The sequence below is a fragment of the Haematobia irritans genome, chromosome 1 (assembly GCF_050003625.1).
Source record: "Haematobia irritans isolate KBUSLIRL chromosome 1, ASM5000362v1, whole genome shotgun sequence".
Classification (NCBI taxonomy): Eukaryota; Metazoa; Arthropoda; class Insecta; order Diptera; family Muscidae; genus Haematobia; species Haematobia irritans.
Genome location: NC_134397.1, coordinates 2,394,958 through 2,408,096, shown reverse-complemented (window position 1 = coordinate 2,408,096; position 13,139 = coordinate 2,394,958). Strand labels below are relative to the sequence as shown.

At 34.0% G+C, this 13,139-nt stretch overlaps 3 protein-coding genes and 1 long non-coding RNA gene across 5 annotated transcripts; 1 reads left to right on the top strand and 3 right to left on the bottom strand.

Annotated features, from left to right (window-relative positions):
- Positions 1–877: 877 nt before the first annotated feature.
- Positions 878–2,084, bottom strand: LOC142220007 (uncharacterized). Its single transcript, XM_075288850.1, has 3 exons — positions 1,948–2,084; positions 1,602–1,865; positions 878–1,086 (listed from the first exon to the last, which is right to left on the bottom strand). Exons 2-3 carry the CDS (start codon positions 1,858–1,860, stop codon positions 1,031–1,033), a joined length of 315 nt encoding a protein of 104 aa, XP_075144965.1. The 5' UTR covers positions 1,861–1,865; positions 1,948–2,084; the 3' UTR covers positions 878–1,030.
- A 594-nt stretch (positions 2,085–2,678) lies between these two features.
- Positions 2,679–3,208, bottom strand: LOC142220006 (uncharacterized). The gene is made up of 2 exons (XR_012717831.1): positions 3,069–3,208; positions 2,679–2,986 (listed from the first exon to the last, which is right to left on the bottom strand). It is a non-coding gene; the product is annotated as an uncharacterized LOC142220006 (long non-coding RNA).
- A 5-nt stretch (positions 3,209–3,213) lies between these two features.
- Positions 3,214–12,402, top strand: LOC142220003 (uncharacterized). Of its 2 annotated transcripts, none has more exons than XM_075288848.1 (2): positions 3,214–3,571; positions 12,255–12,402. In XM_075288848.1, exons 1-2 carry the CDS (start codon positions 3,375–3,377, stop codon positions 12,304–12,306), a joined length of 249 nt encoding a protein of 82 aa, XP_075144963.1. In that variant the 5' UTR covers positions 3,214–3,374; the 3' UTR covers positions 12,307–12,402. The 2 variants fall into 2 exon arrangements, with proteins under 2 accessions (XP_075144963.1, XP_075144962.1); XM_075288847.1 differs by lacking the exon at positions 12,255–12,402 and adding an exon at positions 5,029–5,240 and having other exon boundaries at positions 3,225–3,571.
- On the bottom strand, positions 6,463–7,542 carry LOC142220004 (E3 ubiquitin-protein ligase RNF13-like). The gene is made up of 2 exons (XM_075288849.1): positions 7,340–7,542; positions 6,463–6,797 (listed from the first exon to the last, which is right to left on the bottom strand). The coding sequence occupies exons 1-2, from the start codon at positions 7,465–7,467 to the stop codon at positions 6,647–6,649; spliced, it is 279 nt and encodes a 92-aa protein (XP_075144964.1). The 5' UTR covers positions 7,468–7,542; the 3' UTR covers positions 6,463–6,646.
- Positions 12,403–13,139: the final 737 nt, after the last annotated feature.

Below are 13,139 nucleotides of genomic sequence, written 5' to 3'. Positions count from 1 at the left end.
TATATATATATATTACGAAAAAGGTGTGGATGGATACAATTTTATTTCCTTTTTCAATATTTGGTGTTTCCTCAAGAGAACAAAGGAAAGAAAACACAAATAAAGCCAAATTAAAAAATCACTCATTTGAAGACGAAAAAGAGCCATCTACGGTGTGCAGACAAGCTACAGCGCTGTGAATTCACTTGAGGTGTCTATATCTTCCTTGGTCTATGCACACTGCATATAACAATTTGTTGAGTTATTTGGTATTGAGAAGATAAGCACAATAGTGTTGTAAATTTTGATTGACTACTCGTTACTACTCGTAACTTTTGAATTGAGTACTCGTTACGTTTATAAAAAAAAATTAAAAAAGACATTGTGGGCAATTTTTTTTTCTTCTTTTTAAAATTAAAAAACGGTATAGAAAAGCAGATTACATTATCCAGTTTCATTCTAGTGTTTTAAAATGTGGTGTTGTAGATATATGGGTCTCGTTAGAAAAAGATTTTCACCAATCATTCACATTTTTAGAGCCAACTTCGTATTCAATATTTGGTATTTTTTCGTCAGTGTATATCTAGATGGCATTGTGTATTACTGATGCTTGCAATTTTCAAACTTTTTAAATCCACCATTACCTTGCCAACATTTTTTGAATTTGGGGGCGCTTCTGAGAATCCCCACTACGTCGAAAACAGTCGTATACGATATCCAAAACTCCTCGGAAAAGCGCCGTCACTATTGAGAAGTTGTACCACGTCAAGTTACTGCAAAAAAGTATCGCATGAGTGCAATTATTAGGAGCCCTTCTGGATACATTTAGAAGGACGCCAATAAGAGCCCCTTCAAACAATCAGACAAAGTGCATTTTAAGGTAGTTGTAAAAGAATCATTGTGGTCGAGTAAAACACGATTGTTTAGATTTTTATTAATTTATGAAACATTTATAAATTCTCATAAATATAACATTTATACGACTATCACATCACATTTAACACATTTTTATGCATTAATAAGATATTGATGTTGAGTTACAAGTTGTAAGTTAAATGTTGTAGCGTCTATCAGCCAGTACTTTTATTCCCAATGGAGGCAGCGTGTCTGGAGAAATATTTGAAAAACTATCACTTTATTCCATTTGGAAAGTCAAAAATTGTTCACCAATTTACTTTTCACAATTTTAAGCGTAAGAACTATGTTTTCAGCACTTTATTTTCGTTTTCATTGAAATAAATTATAATAAGCCAGTTATACGCTTTACAGACTATCTGTTATTCCGGACGGAATGTCGGTGTTTGTAAAGAATCTTATAGTGTGTCGGATCGATACGACTTGCCGGCGATGACTAAATAATCGGCAAATGTGTTATCGATCCCACAAACATGCAGCAGTATCGATTATGCCTTCGGACTTAACTTATAATGTGCACAATATATGGGATATGTTCGACACGAGCACTGTCGTCCGGAATAACTGATAGTCTGTAAAGCGCATTACGCTTGGTGTTTCACAAAATATAAAATGGCTCTTGTAACAATAGTGATGGCAAAATACTTTCATGCGAATAGTGATGGCAAAATACTATCACAGTTGGCGATTGTTGCAGTGTCACTTACGAGTCTGTGGTAGCGATGAGGATGAAATGGAACATTGAAATGCTGGCAGGGTATCCACCACTGACAGTGGATACAAATATTTAGCGATCATTTCTATCGTGAGACCCAATGTTGAAATCTTCCATGGGTTTTTGAATAACTCAACGACATTATTATTCATACTATTCGCATGAGACGTGATCCATGTGATTCTTTTTAAGAAATCAGATAAATTTTTCACTTTCTTCAAATATGAAGCCATATATCCTTTTCGTGTCATTTTAACTGAAAAAACGATTTTCGAAAACTTCAATTAATATTTTCCAAGAAGTCAAGAATTTTACTTCCAAACCGCCAACTTACTTACCGTTAGAAGAAAAAAAACTGGCATTGAAGATATTGAGTACTCATTTACTCGTAACGAGTACTCAAAAAATTAGTCAGTAACGAGTACTTGTAATCAAATACTTGTTACTTTCCCAACACTAAAGCACAATCTGTGAATTTCTTTGCGTAATATATATATATATATATATATATATATATATATATATATATATATATATATATATATATATATATATATATATATATATATATATATATATATATATATATATATATATATATATATATATATATATATATATATATATATATATATATATATATATATATATATATATATATATATATATATATATGCATAGACCATAGACCAAGAAAATATAGGGACATACCTTGATAATTCACCATGGTTTTGTTTATTTGCAGTGCGCAGTCATTCCACTCAATTGCGCAGTCAAGTGACTGAATTTCTTTTTGGAAAACGAGAATAACCGTATAAATTAGTAAATTTGCATTACAAAAAAGGTGTAGGTGAATAGTATTTTATAAACATTCACAATATTTGGTGTTTCAACGAGAGAACAAAGGAAAGAAAACAAATTAAAGCCAAATTAAAGAATTACTCAATTGCAGACGTTAAAGAGAGAGGTGTGCAGACAAACTACAGCGCTGTGAATTCACTTGAGATGTCTATACCTTCCTTGGTCTATGCTGTGTGCATTTTCTTGTTCCTATAGATTTCTGCAAGACTTTAAAGGAATATATTTGTTTTTATTTATAATTTTCATAATTTCTGGCAAAGTAGTCGCGAAAATAAAGTTCCAAAGTTGAGAATTCTGTAAATTCCAGTGGTCAGCTGACTGCAATCAAATCCATAGACCAAGGAAGGTATATTTTCTTGGTCTATGGCTTGTCTTTGAGTGCCATATCGTTCACAATGGAAGATAATATGGGATGGCGATTCCAGTGTGCCACATTGGTCCGTTGGTACCACATTGAATTGAAATTTTTCACTTTCTTCAAATATGAAGCCATATATCCTTTTCGTGTCATTTTAACTGAAAAAACGATTTTCGAAAACTTCAATTAATATTTTCCAAGAAGTCAAGAATTTTACTTCCAAACCGCCAACTTACTTACCGTTAGAAGAAAAAAACTGGCATTGAAGATATTGAGTACTCATTTACTCGTAACGAGTACTCAAAAAATTAGTCAGTAACGAGTACTTGTAATCAAATACTTGTTACTTTCCCAACACTAAAGCACAATCTGTGACTTTCTTGATGAGCCTCGAGGCTGTGAAAAATAGCGTTGGCGTAGTACTTCGGTGGCCAAATAATCCTCTTTTCGAGTAACTGAAAAAAAAGATTCTTTACAGACACCGACATTCCATCTGGAATTCGTCCGCATTACACACTTTTGCTTCGCTATTTTGTTTGTTTGAAAATGGCTGCTTGGTATTGGTTAATAGGAATTGGATTTACTGTAATAGCTACTGTCCTGACCCAAATGGCATCTCGTCGTTTGATGGAGGAAGGACATTCACGGGGGCCTTCATCCCACGGTTTGGAGAGAGAAAATTCACAGCGGCCTCAATCTCGCCCTTCAACGCGGGAGGGACATTCACAGAATAATTCCGTCATGTGAGTATTCCGTATGAGAAAATTTCCCTATATGAGGGTATTCCCCACGCTCAACAATGAAAAATTGGTAAAGTATTGAAAAGTACTTGGTACTAGAGACCAATACTACTTTCATGTTTAATTTGCGGAACCCAAAATTAAGAGTGCAAAATAATAATAAGGTTACGGCTTTTATCCGCAAACGCTAACATAGCATGTGGGGAATAGTCCAAATTATCAAATCAGTAATATTCCGTGACATTTTTTGATTTTCACATAAGAAACACAAACTTGTATGGAATTTCTCAACTTGATAGCCTAGTTCATTGAAAAAAAAAAATGTTTGATAGTGTAATGACTGTTATAGTTCTTATTAATTGCCCCCGGCGAATACCACTATCATGTATCAAAGTGGAAATCATTCAATGTTTACTGTGAAACAAAAAATTAACAGCATTTGTCAAACAATACTTGATTAATAATTTGCAAAAGTGGTAAAATATTATTTAAATAAAGGGTGATTTGTTAAGAGCTTGATAACTTTTTTTTTTTAAAAAAACGCATAAAATTTGCAAAATCTCATCGGTTCTTTATTTGAAACGTTAGATTGGTCCATGACATTTACTTTTTGAAGATAATTTCATTTAAATGTTGACCGCGGCTGCGTCTTAGGTGGTCCATTCGGAAAGTCCAATTTTGGGCAACTTTTTCGAGCATTTCGGCCGGAATAGCCCGAATTTCTTCGGAAATGTTGTCTTCCAAAGCTGGAATAGTTGCTGGCTTATTTCTGTAGACTTTAGACTTGACGTAGCCCCACAAAAAATAGTCTAAAGGCGTCAAATCGCATGATCTTGGTGGCCAACTTACCGGTCCATTTCTTGAGATGAATTGTTCTCCGAAGTTTTCCCTCAAAATGGCCATAGAATCGCGAGCTGTGTGGCATGTAGCGCCATCTTGTTGAAACCACATGTCAACCAAGTTCAGTTCTTCCATTTTTGGCAACAAAAAGTTTGTTAGCATCGAACGATAGCGATCGCCATTCACCGTAACGTTGCGTCCAACAGCATCTTTGAAAAAATACGGTCCAATGATTCCACCAGCGTACAAACCACACCAAACAGTGCATTTTTCGGGATGCCTGGGCAGTTCTTGAACGGCTTCTGGTTGCTCTTCACTCCAAATGCGGCAATTTTGCTTATTTACGTAGCCATTCAACCAGAAATGAGCCTCATCGCTGAACAAAATTTGTCGATAAAAAAGCGGATTTTCTGCCAACTTTTCTAGGGCCCATTCACTGAAAATTCGACGTTGTGGCAGATCGTAAGTCTATTCATGATGAAATGTCAAAGCATACTGAGCATCTTTCTCTTTGACACCATGTCTGAAATCCCACGTGATCTGTCAAATACTAATGCATGAAAATCCTAACCTCAAAAGAATCACCCTTTATAATATGATAAATTTCACTTTCGTTTCAGACCTGATGACATTTGTAAAATTTGTGAAAAGAAAACTTATCCCGAGAATGCGACATTTTTGAGCTGCATACATGTTTTTCACGAAGAATGTTTGATGAAGTATAGAGAAGAAAATGAAACAAAAGATTGCCCAAAGTGCCGCGAGCAAAGAAAATACAAGTAAATGTCATGGTTATCAAAAATGTGACAAAATATAGCTTTTTTCTACAATATACCATTAAATTTTTCTTATTTTTGTATGAAAACTTTTGTATATTTTAATTGAAGTAATTTTCAATCATAGTTTGCTATACATTTTTCAATATGAACAAAAAAATGCCTTGTCGTACATGCAGTTAACTTTAAATTAATTTAAAGCTAGTTACTTCTCAAGTAGTAGTGGTTGACATTTGAATTGATTTTATATGGACTAACTAACGAATTGTAGCTTTTGTTTGAAATGAATGTATAGAATGTATCAGAGACAAAAAGACCGCAAAGGAAATGTGGGAGAGATTGAAGGCTACATTTGAGAAAGTCTATTGTAAATCAGCTGTTGGTAAGTAAACAACTAATAAACTTAAAATGAATGAAGGTGAAACACTGGAAGAATTCCTGTTACAACTTGAGACGCTAGTGCAAAAATTGGAAATATCTGGAGCTAGTGTTTCTGAAAGCGACAAGCTAACGCATTTGTTTACAGCACTACCAAGAAATGATACTGTTGTAACGGCTATTCAAAATAATGATGACAATAAAATCGCGAACAAATTTTATTGTCATTCATTTAAACTTGTAAAAAAAAAATATAATTAATTTTCATATTTAATGTTACATGTATTAAAACCTATTTATATAGTTCCTATTATTTTTTTATATATATACTAACTTAAAATATATTGTTAATCGACATAAACATTAATGCTGTCCTATATAAGATTAAAATCTTGTACTAAGGTCCACCAAAAATACGAATAAATAAATAAAATAAAATTTCAAGGTAAGTGCTTAAAATGTAATAAATTTAGGACACAAATCAGACTAATGTCCCAGAAAGCAAAGAAACATTCCTGAAAAGAGCCCTCATGTAGCAGAAAATAAGGCAAATAATAATCAAAATGTATCAAACGAAAACTGGAAAGCAAAAAGAAATGAATCCATCTTTGCAAAACACTATGGACTGAAAAGTTGGTGCATTTGAAAAGCGCTCATCCTATGTTAATTGAAATAGCTTTAAAGCCGCTTTAGTTAGATCTGCCCATGAAATTTGTTGACATTTTTGGTTGTGGCTTGCCCGTTTGTGCTTATGACTTTAAATGTCTTAACGAGTTGGTAAAGCCTGGGCATAATGGGTTCATATTCCAGAGAAGCGAAGAGCTTGCAGATTTCCCAATAATTCCAGTCTTCTAGAATCCAAGAAAATATTTCGAAAAAAATTGCAAATATTCCAATCGCTTAGGTGGCATGAAAATTGGACCAACATAGGCCAGCCAGCATTTGCACTCGACTTATTTTATTGTTTATCTGTTACGCTAGGTATAAAATATACAAAAGTTTCCATACAAAAATAAGAAAATATTAATGGTATATTGTAAAAATAAATATATATATTTGATCCCTTTTTTGATAACCATGACATTTATATTCTACCGCGGCACTTTGGACATTGATTGATATTTGCTGCTATGAGCTTACTCAAACATCTGTCGTGGAAAGAATGCAGGCAGGGTAAATATGCCTCATCTCGGGGATTCATTTTCTCTAAACAAATGGCGCACGTGTCATCAGGTCTGAAAAGAAAGTGAGATTTATGATATTTAAATAATATGTTAGCATTTTTGCAAATTATTAATCAAATATTGTAAACATTGAATTATTTTCACATTGATATATGATAGTGGCCACCTAAGGTCAAGGGCATACATACTCGGTATCCATCGGTGGCAGTTAACAAGAACTAGAATATGCAATACGCTGCTATCAAACATGTCATAGAAATATTATTAGTGAAAATTTGCTTTGAGATATTCCCCATCTAGTTATAATAAAATTTGCATCAAATAGGTATTTGACAATCCTTTTTCCTGCTATATTTTTGATCTTAGCGGCTAAACTCGTACTTAGTACTCACCTTTAAGCTGAGTACTATGTTAAGTTTTCAAGCTGAAATTAAGCTTGCTTTCCCGATTACTTTTTTTTAATTTAGAAATATAAAATAATCAGCAATCAATTCCTTGGATCGTAAATTACCAACAATTTTTACATTTGCTGAGCGTGGGGGATATCCCCAAATTCAAATGGCGCATTAGAATTTCTCCTACGGAATACTCACTCAACAGAATAATTCTTAGGCCGACGGCGTGAATGTCCTTCCTCCGTCAAACGGCGAGATGACACTTGGTTGAGGACAGTAACTATTACAGTGATTCCAATTCCTAATAACCAATGCCAAGCAGCCATTTTTCCTTGTATAATCAACAAACAAAAATAGCGAAGCGAAATAATGTAAAGGCGCTGTACTACAGGGGTGATAAATCGTTGAGTACATTAAGAATAACAACCCTGTTTCGAAAAAGTTTGTAATAGGCTTGTTTTTTGTGTACTGTACACATTACCCGACAAACACAAATGTCCAAGAAAGTAGAATTGCCATTTTCGAATTTCGAAAATTTGAAAGTTGTGCTGGATTGTGCTAGGTTTGTGCCGATTTGTGCTGCAATTTGTTTTTTTAAATTTTATCAAATAGCCGAGATATTTCGAAAAAACTTTTTTCAACAAAATTTTTGCCAGAATCGCCATTTTCGAAATTCGAAATTTTGACAGTTGTGCTGAGTTGTGCTAGCCGAGTACATTATTGTGCCGTTTAAATAAAAATTCTATCTCTTATAGTTTTCGAGAAATTCTAAAATTTCGAAAAATTTCCAGAATCGCCATTTTCGAATTTCGAAAATTTTAATATTGTATTAAACCGTTATCGACTTGTGCTAAGTTGTGCCGTTGAGATCACCTTTCTATCTCAAGCCGTTTCCGAGAAACAACCAAATTAATTTTTTAAAAAAGTTCAAAAATATGTGTTTGAAAAACGCCAAAATTTAAATTTTCGAATTTCAAAAAACTGAATGTTGTGCCAATTTGTGCTAGTTCAGTACTCATTTGTGCCGTTCGAATCAACTTTCTATCTCAAACCGTTTTGGAGATATTCGCAAAAACTTTTTTTAAAAAATGCCAATTTATGATTGAAAATAGTCAAAATTTAAATTTTCGAATTTCAAAAAACTGAACGTTGTGCCAATTTGTGCTAGGTTAGTACTCATTTGTGCCGTTTGAATCAACTTTCTATCTCAAACCGTTTTGGAGATATTCGAAAAAAACTTTTTTTAAAAAATGCCAATTTATGCCAAAATAGTCATAATTTAAAATTTTCGAGTTTCAAAAACTGAACGTTGTGCCAATTTGTGCTAGGTTAGTACTCATTTGTGTCGTTTGAATCAACTTTCTATCTCAAACCGTTTTGGAGATATTCGCAAAAACTTTTTTTAAAAAATGCCAATTTATGCCAAAATAGTCACAATTTAAAATTTTCGATTTTCAACAAACTGAACGTTGTGCCAATTTGTGCTAGGTTAGTACTCATTTGTGCCGTTTGAATCAACTTTCTATCTCAAACCGTTTTGGAGATATTCGCAAAAACTTTTTTTAAAAAATGCCAATTTATGATTGAAAATAGTCAAAATTTAAAATTTTCGAATTTCAAAAAACTGAACGTTGTGCCAATTTGTGCTAGGTTAGTACTCATTTGTGCCGTTTGAATCAACTTTCTATCTCAAACCGTTTTGGAGATATTCGCAAAAACTTTTTTTAAAAAATGCCAATTTATGCCAAAATAGTCATAATTTAAAATTTTCGAATTTCAAAAAACTGAACGTTGTGCCAATTTGTGCTAGGTTAGTACTCATTTGTGCCGTTTGAATCAACTTTCTATCTATTTTCAATCATAAATTGGCATTTTTTAAAAAAAGTTTTTGCGAATATCTCCAAAACGGTTTGAGATAGAAAGTTGATTCAAACGGCACAAATGAGTACTGAACTAGCACAAATTGGCACAACATTCAGCTTTTTGAAATTCGAAAATTTAAATTTTGGCGTTTTTCAAACACATATTTTTGAACTTTTTTAAAAATTTAATTTGGCTGTTTCTCGGAAACGGCTTGAGATAGAAAGGTGATCTCAACGGCACAACTTAGCACAAGTCGATAACGGTTTAATACAATATTAAAATTTTCGAAATTCGAAAATGGCGATTCTGGAAATTTTTCGAAATTTTAGAATTTCTCGAAAACTATAAGAGATAGAATTTTTATTTAAACGGCACAATAATGTACTCGGCTAGCACAACTCAGCACAACTGTCAAAATGTCGAATTTCGAAAATGGCGATTCTGGCAAAAATTTTGTTGAAAAAAGTTTTTTCGAAATATCTCGGCTATTTGATAAAATTTAAAAAAAAAAAAACAAATTGCAGCACAAATCGGCACAAACCTAGCACAATCCAGCACAACTTTCAAATTTTCGAAATTCGAAAATGGCAATTCTACTTTCTTGGACATCAAACACAAGGATGAATATTTTTCGTAGGTAACGCCATATCAATTTGATAGTGAATCACATCATCAACATTAGTTCAAATGGCCTTGCATATTGCTTGCCTTCAACAAATTTTCAAATGGGTTTGAAGCATTAAAATTAAATTTAGTTTGAGAAGTTGTTGCTACTATAGGCCGGTATGCACCTCTAGCGAAATTTTCGGTAGCAAAAATTTATTTAAGTCTACAACAAAAAAACAGGGCTGTGTACACAAATTTTAAACCAGCTAATCGCTTTTAAAAATTGTTAATATATGTTCCAAATATACATCAAATAAATTGTTTATTATTTACAGACCTTTTAAAACTTTTACGCACACAATGATTGTAATAAATTAAATGTTTGCTGCCAAAATATGTTTTGACAACCCTGTTATTGCGTACCAGCTTACGAAATTAAATGCTACCGAAAATTTCGTTAGCGTGACATTTCTGAGTGTTTCAAACCTACTCTAAATTTTTCATCGCAATGGAAATCGGGTGGCACTCAGTGACAAGAGAGAAGTTCAACACTGCTGTAACATTTCTGAGTGTTTCAAAACTATTCTACATTTTTCATCGCAATGTAAATCGGGTGGCACTCAGTGACAAGAGAGAAGTTCAACACTGCTGTAAAGGGTGATACAGTCAAAATTTGGTCAATATAAACTTGACGTATTTCTTTCAATTTTGCATTTAAAAAACCTGAAAACCCCTCATTTTGAAGGTGGGTGTGTGTAGAATGTTGCTCCTATTTTGATTTTGGAATTCACTCTTCAGTTGTCAAAATGCCGTCCAAGCAAGATGAGCAGCGTCTCAAAATTTTGCTCGCGCATCGCGAAAATCCGAGCTACTCGCACGAAAAGCTGGCAGAATCGCTAAAAGTTGCCAAATAAACCATTACAAATGTAATGACACAAAAAAGAGAGTTGCCGGTAGTTTCAAGCGAAACCCTAACATCTCTCTCCGAGATGTCGCAAATAAGCTGGGTGTATCGTCTACAACCGTACATCGAGCCAAAAAACGAGCCGGACTATCGACTTACAAGAAGGTAGTGACTCCAAATCCCGATGATAAACAAAATACGACGGCCCGGAGGCTGTACACGCGATCCCGGAGGCTGTACACGACGATGCTGACGAAGTTTGACTGCGTGGTAATGGACGACGAATCCTACGTCAAAGCCGACTACAAACAGCTTCCGGGACAGGAGTTTTATACGGCAAAAGGAAGGGGAAAGGTAGCATATATTTTCAAGCACATAAAACTGTCAAAGTTCGCAAAGAAATATCTGGTTTGGTAAGCCATCTGTACCTGTGGCTTGAAAAGCAGTATTTTCATAGCTTCCGGGACTGTCAACCAAGAAATTTACGTGAAAGAGTGTTTGAATAAACGTCTGCTGCCTTTCCTGAAGAAACACGGTTGTTCCGTACTGTTTTGGCCGGATTTGGCATCTTGCCATTACGGTAAAAAGGCCATGGAGTGGTACGCCGCCAACAACGTGCAGGTGGTTCCCAAGGACAAGAACCGTCCCAACACGCCAGAGCTCCGCCCAATTGAGAAATACTGGGCTATTGTCAAGCGGAACCTAAAGAAGACCAAAAAAACTGCTAAGGACGAGCAGCAGTTCAAGGCAAACTGGCTTTCTGCGGCGAAGAAGACAAGGTGGCTGTACAAAATCTGATGGCAGGTGTCAAGCGTGAGGCCCGGCAATTCGGATTTGGAAAAGCGAAAGCCTAACTGAATATTTTTCCTGAATTTTATACTAATTGAACTTGAAAAAGAAATTTAATTTGATTTTTTAAATAAACGATTTCACCGATTTACACACGTTTTCCCTTGACCAAATTTTGACCGTATCACCCTTTATCATAAGGGAATGAAAAGTCAAAGTGGGCCTGAAATAACCGGCTGCCACTATAGCTAACCTAAACTGTACTCGAATGTTTCACAATTGGCAAAGTTCGCCTTAAATGTGAGTATTAAAATCAGGATAACATTACAACCTTGCTATTTTACTAAATACGGCCTTGAGGGAATCATGTATGCTTTTAGTTTTAACCATTTTAATTTTTGCTAAAAGTATCTATTTGAACTTTGATTAGTTACTACACTCATAGAACAAAGTCTGCTAAAAACAGCAGTCGATGTCTGCTGTTATATTTTTGTACTTCAGGGCCAAATGAACAACAATTTATAAAATTTTTAGGTTATAAATTTTTCCCCAAAGCATATTTAAGAACCAAAAGCAGTTTTTGGTATATTTTTGCACCGTAATATACTTACAAGCTCCTAAATACGATCAGCAAACATTTTGTTTGCTGTTATGCCTCAATTCGATAAATATTCAGATTTTTGGTCACATACTATAGATATTCATAAAATATTGTTTTAATTATGTTAGGATAGCTCCTAAGTTGACATTTTTATTTGTTTTAGCCAAAATAAAACATGTTTTAGAGTAATCGAGCTTCAAAAATAGCAGGAAATATTTGCTATTTCAGCAAACAGTGACTGCTGTCCCTTTTTCAGCAGACTTTCTGCTGTTTTAGCAGACTTTTCTGCTGTCCCTACTAACAAATTTCTTTGGGTGTAATTGTTTTTTTTCTACTTCTTTTCATTACAGATTGTTATGTTTTATCCGCGTGTATAAGGCCAAAGAAGAAAAATTAACGTAAATAAATCTTGTACAATACTTCAACTCAACTTCCAATACTTCGATGGAATTCAATTTATTTCACACATTTAATAAATGCAGAAGTTATTGTATTAAATGATTTACGGGTTTCATTTCAACATATCGTTAAAAACGACAAATTTTGTTGCTGGGACAACAAACATTTGTAGTTGTTATAGCAGTTTGCTATTTCAGCAGCGATGTTTGTCAAAAATTTTTAGCAAACAAGTTTGCTAATTCAGCAGCGTTTGTTTGCTATTTTAGCTGTAAAAATGTTTGCTGTTTCAACTAACGAATGTTTGCTGAAACAACTACATGCTACTGCTGTCCCTTTTTCAGCAAACAAAATCTGTTGTTTTAGCAAACATTTTTGCTATTATGAGTAACAAAATTTTTTGGGTTTAGCTTGCGTAATTTATCGCTGCCGAAAAATTCGTTAGGGTAAATACCGAGGCATTTCTTAGGGGAAGGAAAATAGGGTGCATACCGCCCTTTAAGGGTTCGGTTTTCGAGTTGAAAATTACTTTATTTTCGCGATCACTTTTCCTGAAACAAACAAAATTATAAATGAAAACAAGCATATTCCTGTAAAGCCTTGCCTTTAGTATATAAAATGAATATAAAATGATTTCAAACAAAAAGTCGGAAATTGAATCGGCCTTGAAACAAGAACCTAATAGTAGACAGTTTTACCTTGCACTTGTAACGTTAAAATACTATAACAATTATTTTCTACATTTCTCATCGCCATGGACAATCGCGATAATGGTACTCAAAAGTCTATAACGTAACGAGGGAATGGAAACCCAGATTTTTCAATTCGCGCAATTTCAT